Source organism: Gossypium hirsutum, chromosome D06 (assembly GCF_007990345.1).
Source record: "Gossypium hirsutum isolate 1008001.06 chromosome D06, Gossypium_hirsutum_v2.1, whole genome shotgun sequence".
NCBI classification, from domain to species: Eukaryota; Viridiplantae; Streptophyta; class Magnoliopsida; order Malvales; family Malvaceae; genus Gossypium; species Gossypium hirsutum.
In genome coordinates, this window is record NC_053442.1 from 65,703,403 (window position 1) to 65,717,261 (window position 13,859).

The window sequence follows — 13,859 nt, forward strand, 5'->3', positions numbered from 1 at the left end:
AATTTTTAATAACAGCACTAAATTATTCTTTAATCTAACATATAGGGATCAATTTGCCTGTTTTTCTTTAATATAAGAGTCTAAATGCAAACAAACTTTTAGTATAGGGTCTCTATAATTCTTTTACTGAAATTCGAACTCACTTCTTAAAAGTGAGTGCTTGAACCAAATAGCCTAAACCCGGTTCAGCTGACAATAGAGCTCGAGATTACAGAAGCAACCCAACACTGTCATAAATTTTTTGGTGAACCGAACCGAACCAAACCGAGCCAAGGCTTTCTAGAGTGGCCACTCTCTAGGGGCTAAAATATGCAATGAAAAGTTCATAACCAAAGATGTATAGCAATTGCAAAGCTATAAGTTTTCATTATAGAAATCTGTATTTTGACCAAATTTGTGACTTACATTCAAATGTATACAATGGGAATTGATTCCCCTAAATGAAAAATCTAAAAGTTTAAACTGATATGCTGACCGGTCCGATACTTAACGACTCGATGCCAACGATGACTTTGTTGCATCGAGGCTCGAGGAAAGAATCGAGGTCTATTGATGTCTATATGTGCATCCCTATATAATAGCACGGTGATGACTGACGAGTAATTTCGTATACACCCGAATTCCGAAGGAGAAGCCACTTGAGAAACCGGCGACAATGGTGATACTAAAACATATTTACATGAAAGAACCATGGAAGTACAAAGGATATTACCAGACATGCCATTAGGAAGTTACATAACGGTTGTCCACGCCAACATCCCGTACCCTGATCGGATGAAATAAAATCGACTCCACTTGTAGATCCTTGTTCATGCCAATCTTCATTAAATCTGTTATCTCGAACCCCAGTGATATTCTTTGCTGTTTGACCACATATTTCGCACATTCTGCGGAGTAAAAATAAGGTACGATTAGAGGTGAATTGCATACATGTTCTGCTTTCGAGCTGTTCTGTAAATATCGAATGCTACAAGCAATCTGCAATACAGTAAAACATGGCTTCACGCATATATTATATAGATGTATATCGAATGTCATTTGCAGAGCTGGTTTATGATTGCAACTCTTAAACCGATTCTATCACATGGACGATAACAACTAACTCCATGGTACGATCATATGCAAAAGAACAGATAACAGATCGAGAACAAAGCATAATTAAGCAACAATCACAATACATATCTTCACGGTAAAGGTATCATGGAAACCCCTGTACTAGGAGTCAGATTGTATTTTTCTCCTTTTATTAAAAATTGGGCAAATTAATACTTATATGTTAGATCAAAGAGTAAACTGATTGTTTCTGTTAAAAATTGGTGTAGCTGACGGAATAATTAGACAGTTACACCTGACATACAGGGACCAATTTTTAACTGTAGATATGGATGAAAGTTTTAATAGAAAGACCAGTTTGCTCTTTGATATAGCGTATAAAGATTAATTTTTCTTTTTTAGTAGAGGGGGCAAAATGCAATTCGATTCATAGTACAAGGATCTCCATGATACTTTTAGTATACTTTCCCCTACAAGAAATCCACAATACAACTCCATTTCCATCACGTAGACGTAGATTTAAGAACTGATACGATTAGAGGTGAATTGCATACATGTTCTGCTTTCAAGTTATTCTGTAAGTATCGAATGTTCGTTAATACTACAAGCAATCCACAAGACAACAATACACCACTTCATGCATATATACACATAGACAATAACAATTCATTTGACAATACGAATAAACAATGTAAACTACAACTTCATATGCAAAAGAACCGATAACAGAACATCACAATGCATATTTTTCCTCCACGAGAAAGAATGATACCTGTTTCCTTTTAGCTTAAACCAAGCCTCGGCGCAATGACCATGCGCAATCCCGAGCTCTTCTTTGCACCCGCAACCGAGTAGAATTAGATCAGTAACAGCTGCAGTAGTTGATATACTATCATTAGATTCAAGCAATTGCTCCGAGTTCAAATGGCAAATCCGACAAACTCTTTCCCCGTCGTAACTATCCTTAAACCATCTCGTGCCACCGCTACTTCCGTTTATATCGATGACACACGAGTCATCTCTTTCAGCAACCTTTCCAACCGGCATTTCTGCTAATACACCATTACTCTCAACCACGACAATGGTCTCAACCACACATTCATCACCGACTCGACTGAGTCTTTCATCGATGACTCTAGTCTCGATTGTTTCAATCGATCCCTCACTCGATACCACATCATTGTTTATATTTCCTTCGACTAAACTACTCGAATTCTCGATACTCTGACCGTTTTGACTCGAAACTGAACCGATTCCACTCACGTAACTAATCTCCACATGTTTACATGATCCAAATTCATCATTTTGTAATCTCAAACCAGCATTTTCATCAGAATTTTTCACAAAAACAGCCCCATTATTCGAATTCGAGTCAATTTGACTCGAATTCTTACTAATTTCTACCCTATCACACCTTTCCTCTTGATCCATTAATCTCAAATCAATTAACTTAGAATTTTTAAATAAAAAAATCTATAAATTATCAAAATCTACAACAATAAACATACATATATATGAGCAATCAAATAATGGAAAATAGCTAACATTTTCTTCATTTTAAGACACCCAAATCCAGAAATTCATCACTTTTTATGCTCATAAAAATCTAAAAATCAATAATCACAAAAAAAAAATCAACACTAATAACAATGATTAAGAGCTAAATAAGCTAATTAAGACTCTTAAAAGCAATAAAAACCAGAACCCATTGTTTGACTTGCAAACAAACCCAGAATCAGATCCTTTACTTACTCCATTTAATCACTTAAACTCCAAGCAATAAAATAAATAAGCAAATATGCTTAACAAACGAAATTTAAAAGGGAGATTTCATAGCAAAAATGGGTTTATCCTCCATTGAAGTACTGTGAAATTTTATATATATATCAAAAAAAATCCAAGAAAGTAAGTTAGAAAAGGATCTTGGAAAATGGTATTTTAAGAAAAATTAAAAAAAAAAAGGGTGTTGAGTGAAAAAAACGTAAATAATGACTAGAATTAGTAAAAAAATAATGATGAAGATGATCTTGAATAAAAAACAGGTTTCTGAATTTGAATGGGTATAAAGAGGGAAGTCTTTGTAAAGGTTTTGTTTATTTATTAGGTATATTAATAAATTTAGTCCCTAATGTTTATTAATTTTGTCGTTTTGGTTCTAATTCATTTTTTATCACTTTGGCCCTTCATCTTTAAAATTTAGTCCGATTGCTTTGTTGACATGGTAGCCACCGCAACCATTTACGTGTGCTTCATAGCTAATATGGACAACTTTTAAAAAATTTGAACTTTTTTTGAATTTTTAATATATTTTTAAAAAATTTTATGAAGTATATATGTGAATTATCGTGTGAGTTGTCACATCAGTACCGCTAAAAATTTAACAGTGTAGTTAACTTTCCCGTCTAGAAAAAGCAATTTGACTAAAATTTAAAGGTTGAGGGTTAAAGTGATAAAACAAAAAGAATTAGTATCAAATGACAAAAGAGATAAATGTTGGGGGCTAATTTTTTTAAAATTATAAATTTAGCCCCAGATATTTACTCATTTTGCCACTGTGGCTCTATTTTTTTTTAAATATTTTGACTCTGAACCTTTAAATTCTAGTCAATTTACTTTTTTAAAACGAAAAAGTTGTTCAAAATGTTATTTTAATGATATTAACGTGGCAACTTATGTAGCAATTTATACCTACTTCATACAGTTCAACCAACATTTTTATTATTTTAAAAAATAAGCAATTTAATTTAATTTTGTAGATTGAATGCCAAGATGATAGAAAAAGCTAGGACCAAAGTGACCAAAAAATAAACTCTAAGGACTAAATTTATAATTACTTTTAATACAATTAAATAACGCCTTAGGGTAATATTAATGGGTGATTACTTAAAGTTGTGGAATTTGACTCTATTCTATAAATTTATTGAGTTAATCAGTACTTTTTAACAATCTCGTTATGGGTTAGGATCATATGTTCTTTTTTACACAATGTCCAAAATTATCTATAGCCCCCTCTCAATCCATAAATAAGAGGATAATACACTTCAATGCACTCGAATCCACGTCCTCCTGTATTGCTAATCGAGTTAAGACTCGATCGACATTGAATTAATTAATTAATTCTGTTGATTTTTAAATTAAAATATGAAAACCATAATTTATATTAAAAGAACCAAATTAATAATTTTTTAATAAATGTTTTTTTATTGGGAGAATATTGCATAAATATATACATACATACATATATGGTATACCTACATTTTTAACATTATTAGCACAAGATATTATATATATAAAATATTTAATATTTAATATTTTTAAATAGCACTTGAGTTTATCTTTAATGTTTAATTTGATCAGCGACACACTAAGGGAGTAGGTAGGGGTCTTCTCCCCCCTTGAAATGGTGGTATTTCTTTTTTGTCTCGATTAAATTATATTTTGACCACCTAAGATGGTAAAATTCCTTTATAGTTCCTTTAAAAATTATGAAATAATATGTGAATACAACGATAAAATTATACTTTGGCTTCCCTTGAAAAATATAATTTAACCTTGGCTCCCCCTAAAATAAATTTCTGGCTTCGTTCCTGAATTTGATAATTGATCTCTTTTTTTTTTTGTTTAAATAAAGTATTTGAAATTGTTTTCAATGTCGAATTTGATAACTTAGCTTTTTCATTGTCTCAATTAAATACCCATGTTTTTTTACTAGAGTACACATGTCAAATATTCATTAGACCACATGATGTCGTTTAATCAGGTGTTAAATTAAATATTAAAATCAAATCCATGTACCAAATGGTGTATTAACCCTTTAATTTACCCTTAGTCATTGTCCCATATCTATTCTCCGGGAAAGTGAAAACTAAATAAAAGACGTTTTTTTTTCTAGGTAAACAAACAAGAAGAACATTGAAAACATTAAAAAAAAAAAAGTGGTAACGATAAAAACAGAGGTTCCCACTGCTTTTGAGTTTCGGCTAAGGCTGTTTATTTATTTAGTGGTAAGCCCGATTTGGACGAAAAAGATGACAAATGTATGGTAATTTACATATATGGCCAACCACGTAGAGTTATGTTGAATATTCTAAAAGGAATCATTATTATATTTTATTTATTAATTAAAATATAGTGTAAACTACACGTGATCAAATTATTACTTTTTTTTTAAGTTCAGTTGGCGAGCTTTGAGCAATTATTCGACGATATATACAGTGAAACAATATCTATCAACGAATAGGATCAAGATCTAATGATTGATATTGAAATTCGGAGAAGAAAGTTGTTTAAATTCGATTCACAGATTCGTGATGTCCAAAACTGTTTTTTTTTAAAAGAAACTAAATTGTAGAATAGGAGAAAAAGTATACTCTTTTAATTAGTGCCAAAGACAAGAACAAAGAAAGTCATATAATGATGATTATAACAACCTAATGGCTTAAATAAAAATTTTTAAATAGTTTAATTATTATTTTTGTAAGTTTTAGAAATTAAATGACCAATACGTATAATACAATGACATTGAATGTTTTTACCCTAAAATATGTTATTATTATTTGAACTAATTTAATTAATTTTTTAAAATAGTCTTTTAATCCATAAAACTATTTAAATCGGATTGTCTTTGTCCAATGACAAACAACTTATGGACAAAATTGAAGCCGCCACTACAGTGGATCCTATAAAATCACCATCAATATGGGAGGTGTAAGGTTTCGGTCCGATTTCAAAAATAAAAAAAATTCAATATTAAAGTTTAAATTCGGTTGGAGTTAATATATTTTACTGTTTGTATATGTATAAAACATTAAATATTATACATTTTTATAATCGAAATTAATTTATTTATGTAATTTAAAATTTATTTTAAGTTAAATCATTTAGCTCATAGAAAGGTCTACTCATCAAATTCACACGTCTACCATGTTCATTGAAGAGAGATTTTTATGTTTATTGATCATTCCCATCATTTGAGTATAAAATTTCTTAAAAAGATGAAAATTTGATAATTCTTTCGCTGAAAGCTTATTAAAGAAATAAATGATGAACACGAGTTTTAAAGCAATTCCATGCCCAACCTATTTGTAAAATCTTGGCTTGGAATTCCTTGTGCCATCACCATTAATCAATGAGTGAGTGTAGAGCAAGCGAAACCCCATGGAAAAAAATAATGGGAGGTTCAATAATTGGAAGATATGGAGTTTGATTGAATCGAAAACAAATGGTAATAAGTTCATAATAATGAAATGAGCATCGACTCCGACAAAATCCTACTATTCAACCCGTTAAAAGAATCGTACTCAACTGTTTAAGAATTGATTAACAATTCTAAAACCAGTTGAGTAGGTTCTTGACGGAGTCAATTTTCGAGGGTTAATTATGAAAGATCTTCAATATTAATTATCTACTGAGTGATTAACAGTCTACAAAGGGTGGTTATATATCCAATTAAATGCTGTTGAAAACTTTTAAAGATAATGACCAATTTTGAATAGTCAATGCCGATAGCAATACTCAATTGATATATGATTAACAAACAATTTTGAATTTTTAGATGGATTTAATCTAAAAAACTGCGGGTATGATTCCAACCTCCGTAATAGCGGAATTCGGCTATGGGCCATGATTGCATCTATGATTCCAAGCCAATCCCTACCCGAGCTTGCATCATCATATTTTAACAGAATTCAAATTTAGAGATTAAACCAAAAAAAGTTTAAAAATTCTAGGATTAAACGACGGTTTGTTTTTGAATGGGAGTGAAATTTTATATGGTTACTATGTTTCGAATTGTTTGATTTGGATGAGAGTTTTGAGCCGCTCAGATCTTACCATTTGATTGCTGATGAGAAAGGGAGGGCTGGATGCAATCTTCCGGTTATGCCCTGAAAATATTTATAAAGAAACACTGTAAGCAATTTAAAAGTGGGTCAAAGGCAAAGGGACCTATCAAAAAAAATCAATTAGTTAGGAAACAATAAAGCACCGAACATGTTTTAAGGGCCGAAAAAGAAAAAACGTAATTATTAACAGCATGGGACCTTCTTAAAAGCTTTTTAGCCAAGGGTATCTTCTTTTTGACCAAACAAATAATAATCAAAACATGTACCCTTTATATCATTACATCTTCTCATGCCATGTCTAAATATTTGACAATCCACCAAAATTGTCCCCCGACCAATAATAGCTAACAGCCATGTGATCGGTCGGACTATTAATGTTAGTAAACTATGGTTCCCAAAAGGATTCCTGCTTAAGGTTAAAATGATAAACAAAAGATAAACTCAAATTAAAAACTAAAATTTGTTCATCGAAATGGTAAAATAAGTTCAAATGTGCTCAAATAAAAGGTAAAAAATATCAGGAATGTCTCTATACTAGTAGTCAGATTGCATTTTGCCGTCTCTGTCCAAAAATTAAAAAAAATTTCTTTATAAGTTAAATAAAAAAACAAATTGATTATTTCTGTTAAAAATTCTATCCATTTGTGCTGTTAAAAACTGGTTTGACTGACAAAATAACCAAACAATGACAGTGTACCTCATGCTGATGTACACGAACCAATTTTTAATAGCAAAAATGAATAAAATTTTTAACAAAAAAACCAGTTTACTCTTTGATTTAATGTATAAAAACTAATTTGCCCATTTTTTAGTAAAGGAAAAAAATTGTAATCCAACTACCATATAAGAGCCTCCATGGTACTTTTACCCAAATAAAGGCTATCCACACACTTAACCCAGTTTGTCGTAAAAAATTAAGGGAAAATAAGAAAAAATAGAAACATGATTTGAAAACCGATATACGATATCTGAAAGCCCTTATTCGAGCACATTCGAAAATGTTTGACCCTTATTTGACCATTTCAAAAACGTTAACCCTTATGTGAACACTCCTAAAAAGTTTGACCTCAATTAAGTGTTTAGTCAAAGATAAACCTGAAACTTATCCAAAAGAATCTACTATATAGTACCTTTTTCCTTCAGCAGTCATGCTCCCATCCGAATACACGTAAATGACCCTAGTATTCCACCTTGGGCCAGCATGTGAGGCTGCAGTGACGATGAACATTGGCTCCATGATATCACTTTGCTGTGACTATCGAAACAGAATGAGACTTGATTATCAAGATGACATAAAAGCAACAATGGTAGAAAAAGAGTAATAACATTACTTGGAACAAACAGTAACAACAATTGTCTGCAATTTTAGTCAGCCACCAGAATTAACTTAAAACAAAGAACAAATGAAAGTAACCAAACCGAAAAGCCATCCCCTTTTAGCTTCGGGTACATTTCCTAACCACAAATAGACTTCTTAACTTTTCCTCGACTCGCAGCTTTCCGGTTCATCCATCTTACTTTTTAGTATCTAACATGTTACATGTACACAACTAAAAAAAAAAGCATTTTGACAAAAAGTAGACTCATAGAATACAAGAGCAAGAGAGGCATCATTGACATATATGGATCGAGAGAAGGCAGCCACCACACTGCCAAAGGCCGTATGTGTTGTGGAAGCGTACAAAATGATGCCAGATAGGCCTCAAATCAACTGATGATAATCCAAAGATAGTAATTCTTTTTGTGTCACGCATCAAACTACAGACATCGAATTTGAAAACGGTTTTGAAGTCTCATGTCCCAGGCGGATGCATGAAATGTTGAAGTCCTATTTGCCGTTTCACGTGATCAGGAATCAACTTATTTATGAGCTCCGGTGAAGCCCCAGATAACTGTAACCAAACGAATACAAATGAATAACTGAGAAAACAATCCCATCTAAAATATTCAATGAAGATTTAGTTAAGAAACATACTTCCTGTTTAAAGTTGAATATTGGTGGTAAAGGTCGCCCATTTGGTAGGCGAGCGTTAGGTTCTCGAAGCTCATCAAAGAAGGGATGTGCACATGCTTCAAGCTGTCATAGCACATAAAAGATCACAATAACATGAGATTGGGGTGGTTTGGGGAGCCAAATTGATAATTGAAGGCTTTGTATATTTCAAATTCTAAAATGAAAATATCGCTCACAGCTGTACAACGAAGACTTGGGGAGTACTGCAGCAGTCGTGAAGCAAGATCAATTGCTTCGGGAGGCATCCTTTTATGGAAAACCTAAAAACATTCAAGAGTCAAGTTTTGGGTAATCAAACCGTTACTCAAAATCAATCATGTATTTCAGCCCTTAGAATGAAAGGCAAACCTTATGCCATGGATGTGCTTTAATCTGTGGAAACCTAAAATCCGTGTAATTGGGATTCATGCAGCGAATTTCTTCCCTAGTGGGTGTACCTAGGACCTGTAGGAAAGGATGTAAGAAGCAGACGCATGTTGATACAATGAAATAAATAGCTGCGATCATCTTCAGCAAATACCTTGATAATCTCTACAAGCTGGTCCACAGCATTCTCCCCAGGAAACAATGGCTACAAAAGAAAATATATCGGATATCAATCAGCAGAGAGAAGCTAAATTACAAATAGAAAGTTCCAGAAAGACAAATCAGGAAAAACAAAAATGGAAAAAGTGAACCTGGCCCAGCAAAAGTTCAGCAAGAACACAACCAGCAGACCAGATATCAATGGAGGTTGTGTATTCAGTGGCACCAAAGATGAGTTCCGGGGCCCGATAGAAACGCGAACAAATGTATGAAATGTTAGCTTCACCTTTGACCTATAACACATATAGTAAGTATTAAGTATTTCCGAAGAAAAAGTCAAGCAAAAGATGATCTTAAACATGTTGATACTACACTTAGATCTAGTTCAATCATTTACTTCTTCCATCCTTCACCCCTGCAAAGAGCAGATAAAGGAGAACTAAATGAAAGCGAACACTAACAAAGGAGAACTGCCCTATTTTAAAGACCAATCTGAAAAATATCCCAGGTCACTTAAAATGCCAAGTTTGCATAAAGTATTTATAATGATATAAAAGGGAATCAACAATGAAGCATCATTAAATTGTGTTATCATGTTATCACAATACTGGTTTTGCAAATGTGTACAAGGGTAATACCTTGCATCCCTCACAAAAGGCCAAAGATAACAGATTAATCTAACTCTTTTAGAAGTTGCAATTGGAATCAAAGTTTTAGAAACTTATGGACCCAATAACAATGTTTCATTTGAATAAATAGTAATTTGTTGACTAAAATGTCAGTAACAAATCTGAAAGGAAGAGCACTGGGAAAAAAATACAAAGGCAATCAACTTACAAGCACTTTTGCGCTTCCAAAATCACAAATCTTAGCCTGGTGAGTCAGAGGATCAACCTATACAAAGCCAACAATCACCTAAGAAACCTTGTCAAGACATTTTACAAAATCATCAGTAAGAAATGCATATACCAAAAGATTTTGAGGCTTCAGATCCCTATGGCAAACTCCAACAACACTATGGAGGTATGCAAGCCCCCTGAATATCTGTAAAAATTAAAAACTCCAATAATCAGCATAAATAAGAACATTACACAAGAAACCACGCATGAAAAAGAGTACCATGCACACCTGATATGTGTATAATTTCACATATATAAGTGGCATTCTTTGATTAGCACTGCTGTAATGTTTCAAAACCCTATACATGCTCTCTGGTACATATTCCATAACCAAGTTAAGGAAAAGCTCATTTTTCGTTGTCGTGGAAAAGAAACAATGCTTCAAGGAAATCACATTCGGGTGATCCAACACACGCATCAATTGCAGTTCACGATTCTTATATCTCCTGTCTTGTAAAACCTTCTTTATAGCCACAGTTTCTCCCGTTTCCAAACATTTTGCCTGAAAAAAAAGAGAAGAAGATCAAATCAGCATCCACAACACGAAACAAGGTAACAATGGCTACAGCTTGATTATGTCTTGGCACCTGGAAAACAATCCCGAATGATCCTGTCCCAACTACACGCTCTGCCATATAACTAATGGTCTACAATAACATAAAATCCAAAGGTTAATCTTAACCGCATATTAGTTGATAATAAGAAACTGGACAACCAAAGAAGAAGCATACCTGTTTAGGTTCTCCATTTTTGCCACCAATAGTTGTGGAAATTATGTGACCAGTGACGGGATCGTTCCGGTCAACAACAGGGGTAGACATTTCCTGGTAAATTAAGAAATTCACGATGTAAGAAACGATACAAGTAAAACTTCGAAGGAACACAACAACAAAAAAAAATTGAGATCCAACAAAACAAGCCTTTCCCTCATCAAAAAAAAAAAATCAAACCGTTTGCTCCCCTCGAAATAATAATAATCAGCTCAAAACTACAAAATCCAGAGAGAAATCATAGATCGTAACAAATGCAACACAAATTTTCATCATCTAGGGTTCCTCGATTAGCTCAAACAACAAGATCGTTAAAAAAAAGAGAGTAAATCAACAAATCTCATAAAATTTCAAAACATAAACAAACATTTCACCAAATTTAAACAAAAAAAATAAATAAAAAACAGAATTCCGAGTTCCGATGCCAGAAATTTTTTTTTAAATCTCAAAAAAATCGAAGTTTACCTTATCGTCAGCCATGCCGAGGAAAAAAACCAAAAAAAAAAAGATCTAACTAGACAAAAGCGTTACGATAGATCATAGTGTGGCCATAGAAGAAGAAAAATAATAATAATAATAATAATAATAATGAAGATGAAGAAGAAACAACACTAAAAGGAGAGAAAAAAAAAAAAAAAAGAGCAGTGAGAGACAGCGAACTAAAAGCCCATGTGATTCCCTCTCTTTACTTTTTTATATTTTATTTTATTTTATTTATTTCTTTTTTCTTTTTTCTTCTCTTTACCTTTTTTCCGTTTCCTTCACTCTTCTTTTTGTGTTTGTGGAATTCCTATAATGCCCTTCTATTCTTGTCTAATTTACAAATATAGGATTTTAAATTTTTTTTGGAGAAAAAAAATATTGAATAAAAGAATAATGATGTGAATAAAAAAAGAAATATGAGAATTTATTTATAATTTATTTTTTTGCCGACGGTTTTTAATCATTGAGCTTATACCGTTCCGTTATTTTTCCCTTTTTGTGGTTTCGCATCCGTTACTGTACCGTTATTATTTTGCGGATTTTATTTTACTTTTTTTTTTGTTACTTTTTTTTTTTGAACGACTTGTTTTTTCCATATTTGTTTTTTTAATTGAAATAAGTAGGGTTTTTTTTTTCAATTGAGATTGTTTGTTTAATCTTATCTTTTGGAGAAAAAATTGTATAGATATTATTGTTGATTAATCTTAACTCGATTAGTATAGATATTATTATCAGTATAAGAGGACGTGTGTTCGAGTATGCTGAAGCGCATTATCTCTTTATTTATAAGTTGGGGAGGGGCTATAGCTAGTTGTAAGTATAGTGTCAATGTTATCAAAACCTATAATAAAATTATAACAAATAAAATAGTCACAATTTCGGCGTTTATCCTTTTATTAGGCACGCAAGAGCGTAAATAAGGTAGTTCATTTTCTAGTTAGATAGACTTATTATAAGAAAATCACAAACATTTCTTCCCATGGTTTTTAAATTTGGATTGGTGGTTGAATCAGTCATGTCATCAGTTCATTGATTTGACTGATTCGATCGGTTCGTCCAGTTCAATTAAATAAATATTTAAATATTTGAAAATGTTAAAAATTTGGTTCAATTGGTTCGCACCGATTCTCGGCCAATCAATCTAATAGCTTTCTCCGAATTTATGAGGTAATTTAGTAATATTTGTTTTTAAATAATCTTAAATTTCCTTAACCAAACAATAAAATCTCATATTTCAATCAAATGAACCAAACAAAATGAAGGAATGTGATAAACACGATAATATGCTGAGTAATCTTATATAGGTCTCTATACTATAGCATAAATTGCATTTTACCTCCCTATACTTGAAAATAAGCATAAAAGTTCTCGTTATGTTAGAAACACATATCAAATGGTCATCTTGTAAATGTCGACTAAGAAAACTATTAATTTTATGAGGTGGTACCTAGACTTCTTTTTTTTTTTTTTACTTAGCTGGTATCTAAACTTGAAAACATAAGCCAACTTAATAATATTTTTAGGTACCTAACTAACACTATTAAAATACACTGGCATGGTGCTGACGTGATATTGATGACCAATAGCATGATGACAAATAGCAGCCTCACACTATTAAACTCTTTGTATATTTAAATTTTAGTTTTTGTACTTTTATTTATAGGAATTTAGTCCATCTATTTTTTGAATTTAAAAATTCAGATCCAAATATTTACACCATTAAATTCTTCTGTTAAATTCGTTAGTGTGAAATTTTGAAATTTAAAAAATATGCGTACTATCCACGTAACTAAAAAAAGGCATTGCAATGGACTTGGATTTAACAAATAATTTTAACAATGTTAACAATTTAAAAAAAAATCTAATAAATGACATTGTAAAATTGAGGTACCAAATTACAAAAGAAAAAAGTTGAAGTATAAAGACTAAATCTTAAATTTGAGTGTAGCACATACATCAAATTTGAAATTTGACCATTGTTATATAATCTTAAATTTGAGTGTAGCATAAGCATAGGGACTACAACTGGAATTTAACTAATAAGATAAAAAGGAAGACTCATATAGATGTATATACCAAAGTAAGAACTTTGACCAAAGTGTTGAGATGGCCGAGTTGGTCTAAGGCGCCAGATTAAGGTTCTGGTCCGGAAGGGCGTGGGTTCAAATCCCACTCTCAACAATTGTTTTCTAATTATTTTGATTACATATTTATATGGTTAAAAGTTATATTACTTTTAGTTTTACAAATTTTTTGAATTTTTATTTATTTT

At 31.9% G+C, this 13,859-nt stretch overlaps 2 protein-coding genes and 1 non-coding gene across 3 annotated transcripts; 1 reads left to right on the plus strand and 2 right to left on the minus strand.

Moving 5' to 3' along the window:
- Positions 1-338: 338 nt before the first annotated feature.
- Positions 339-3,086, minus strand: LOC121218687 (uncharacterized). Its single transcript, XM_041096284.1, has 2 exons — positions 1,826-3,086; positions 339-887 (listed from the first exon to the last, which is right to left on the minus strand). The coding sequence occupies exons 1-2, from the start codon at positions 2,482-2,484 to the stop codon at positions 665-667; spliced, it is 882 nt and encodes a 293-aa protein (XP_040952218.1). The 5' UTR covers positions 2,485-3,086; the 3' UTR covers positions 339-664.
- A 5,115-nt stretch (positions 3,087-8,201) lies between these two features.
- Positions 8,202-11,840, minus strand: LOC121218688 (shaggy-related protein kinase eta). The gene is made up of 12 exons (XM_041096285.1): positions 11,570-11,840; positions 11,066-11,158; positions 10,922-10,981; positions 10,564-10,836; positions 10,405-10,479; positions 10,273-10,329; positions 9,588-9,728; positions 9,431-9,481; positions 9,259-9,354; positions 9,087-9,170; positions 8,872-8,973; positions 8,202-8,788 (listed from the first exon to the last, which is right to left on the minus strand). Exons 1-12 carry the CDS (start codon positions 11,582-11,584, stop codon positions 8,690-8,692), a joined length of 1,146 nt encoding a protein of 381 aa, XP_040952219.1. The 5' UTR covers positions 11,585-11,840; the 3' UTR covers positions 8,202-8,689.
- Positions 11,841-13,687: 1,847 nt separating this feature from the next.
- On the plus strand, positions 13,688-13,768 carry TRNAL-AAG (transfer RNA leucine (anticodon AAG)). Its single transcript has one exon. It is a non-coding gene; the product is annotated as a tRNA-Leu (tRNA).
- Positions 13,769-13,859: the final 91 nt, after the last annotated feature.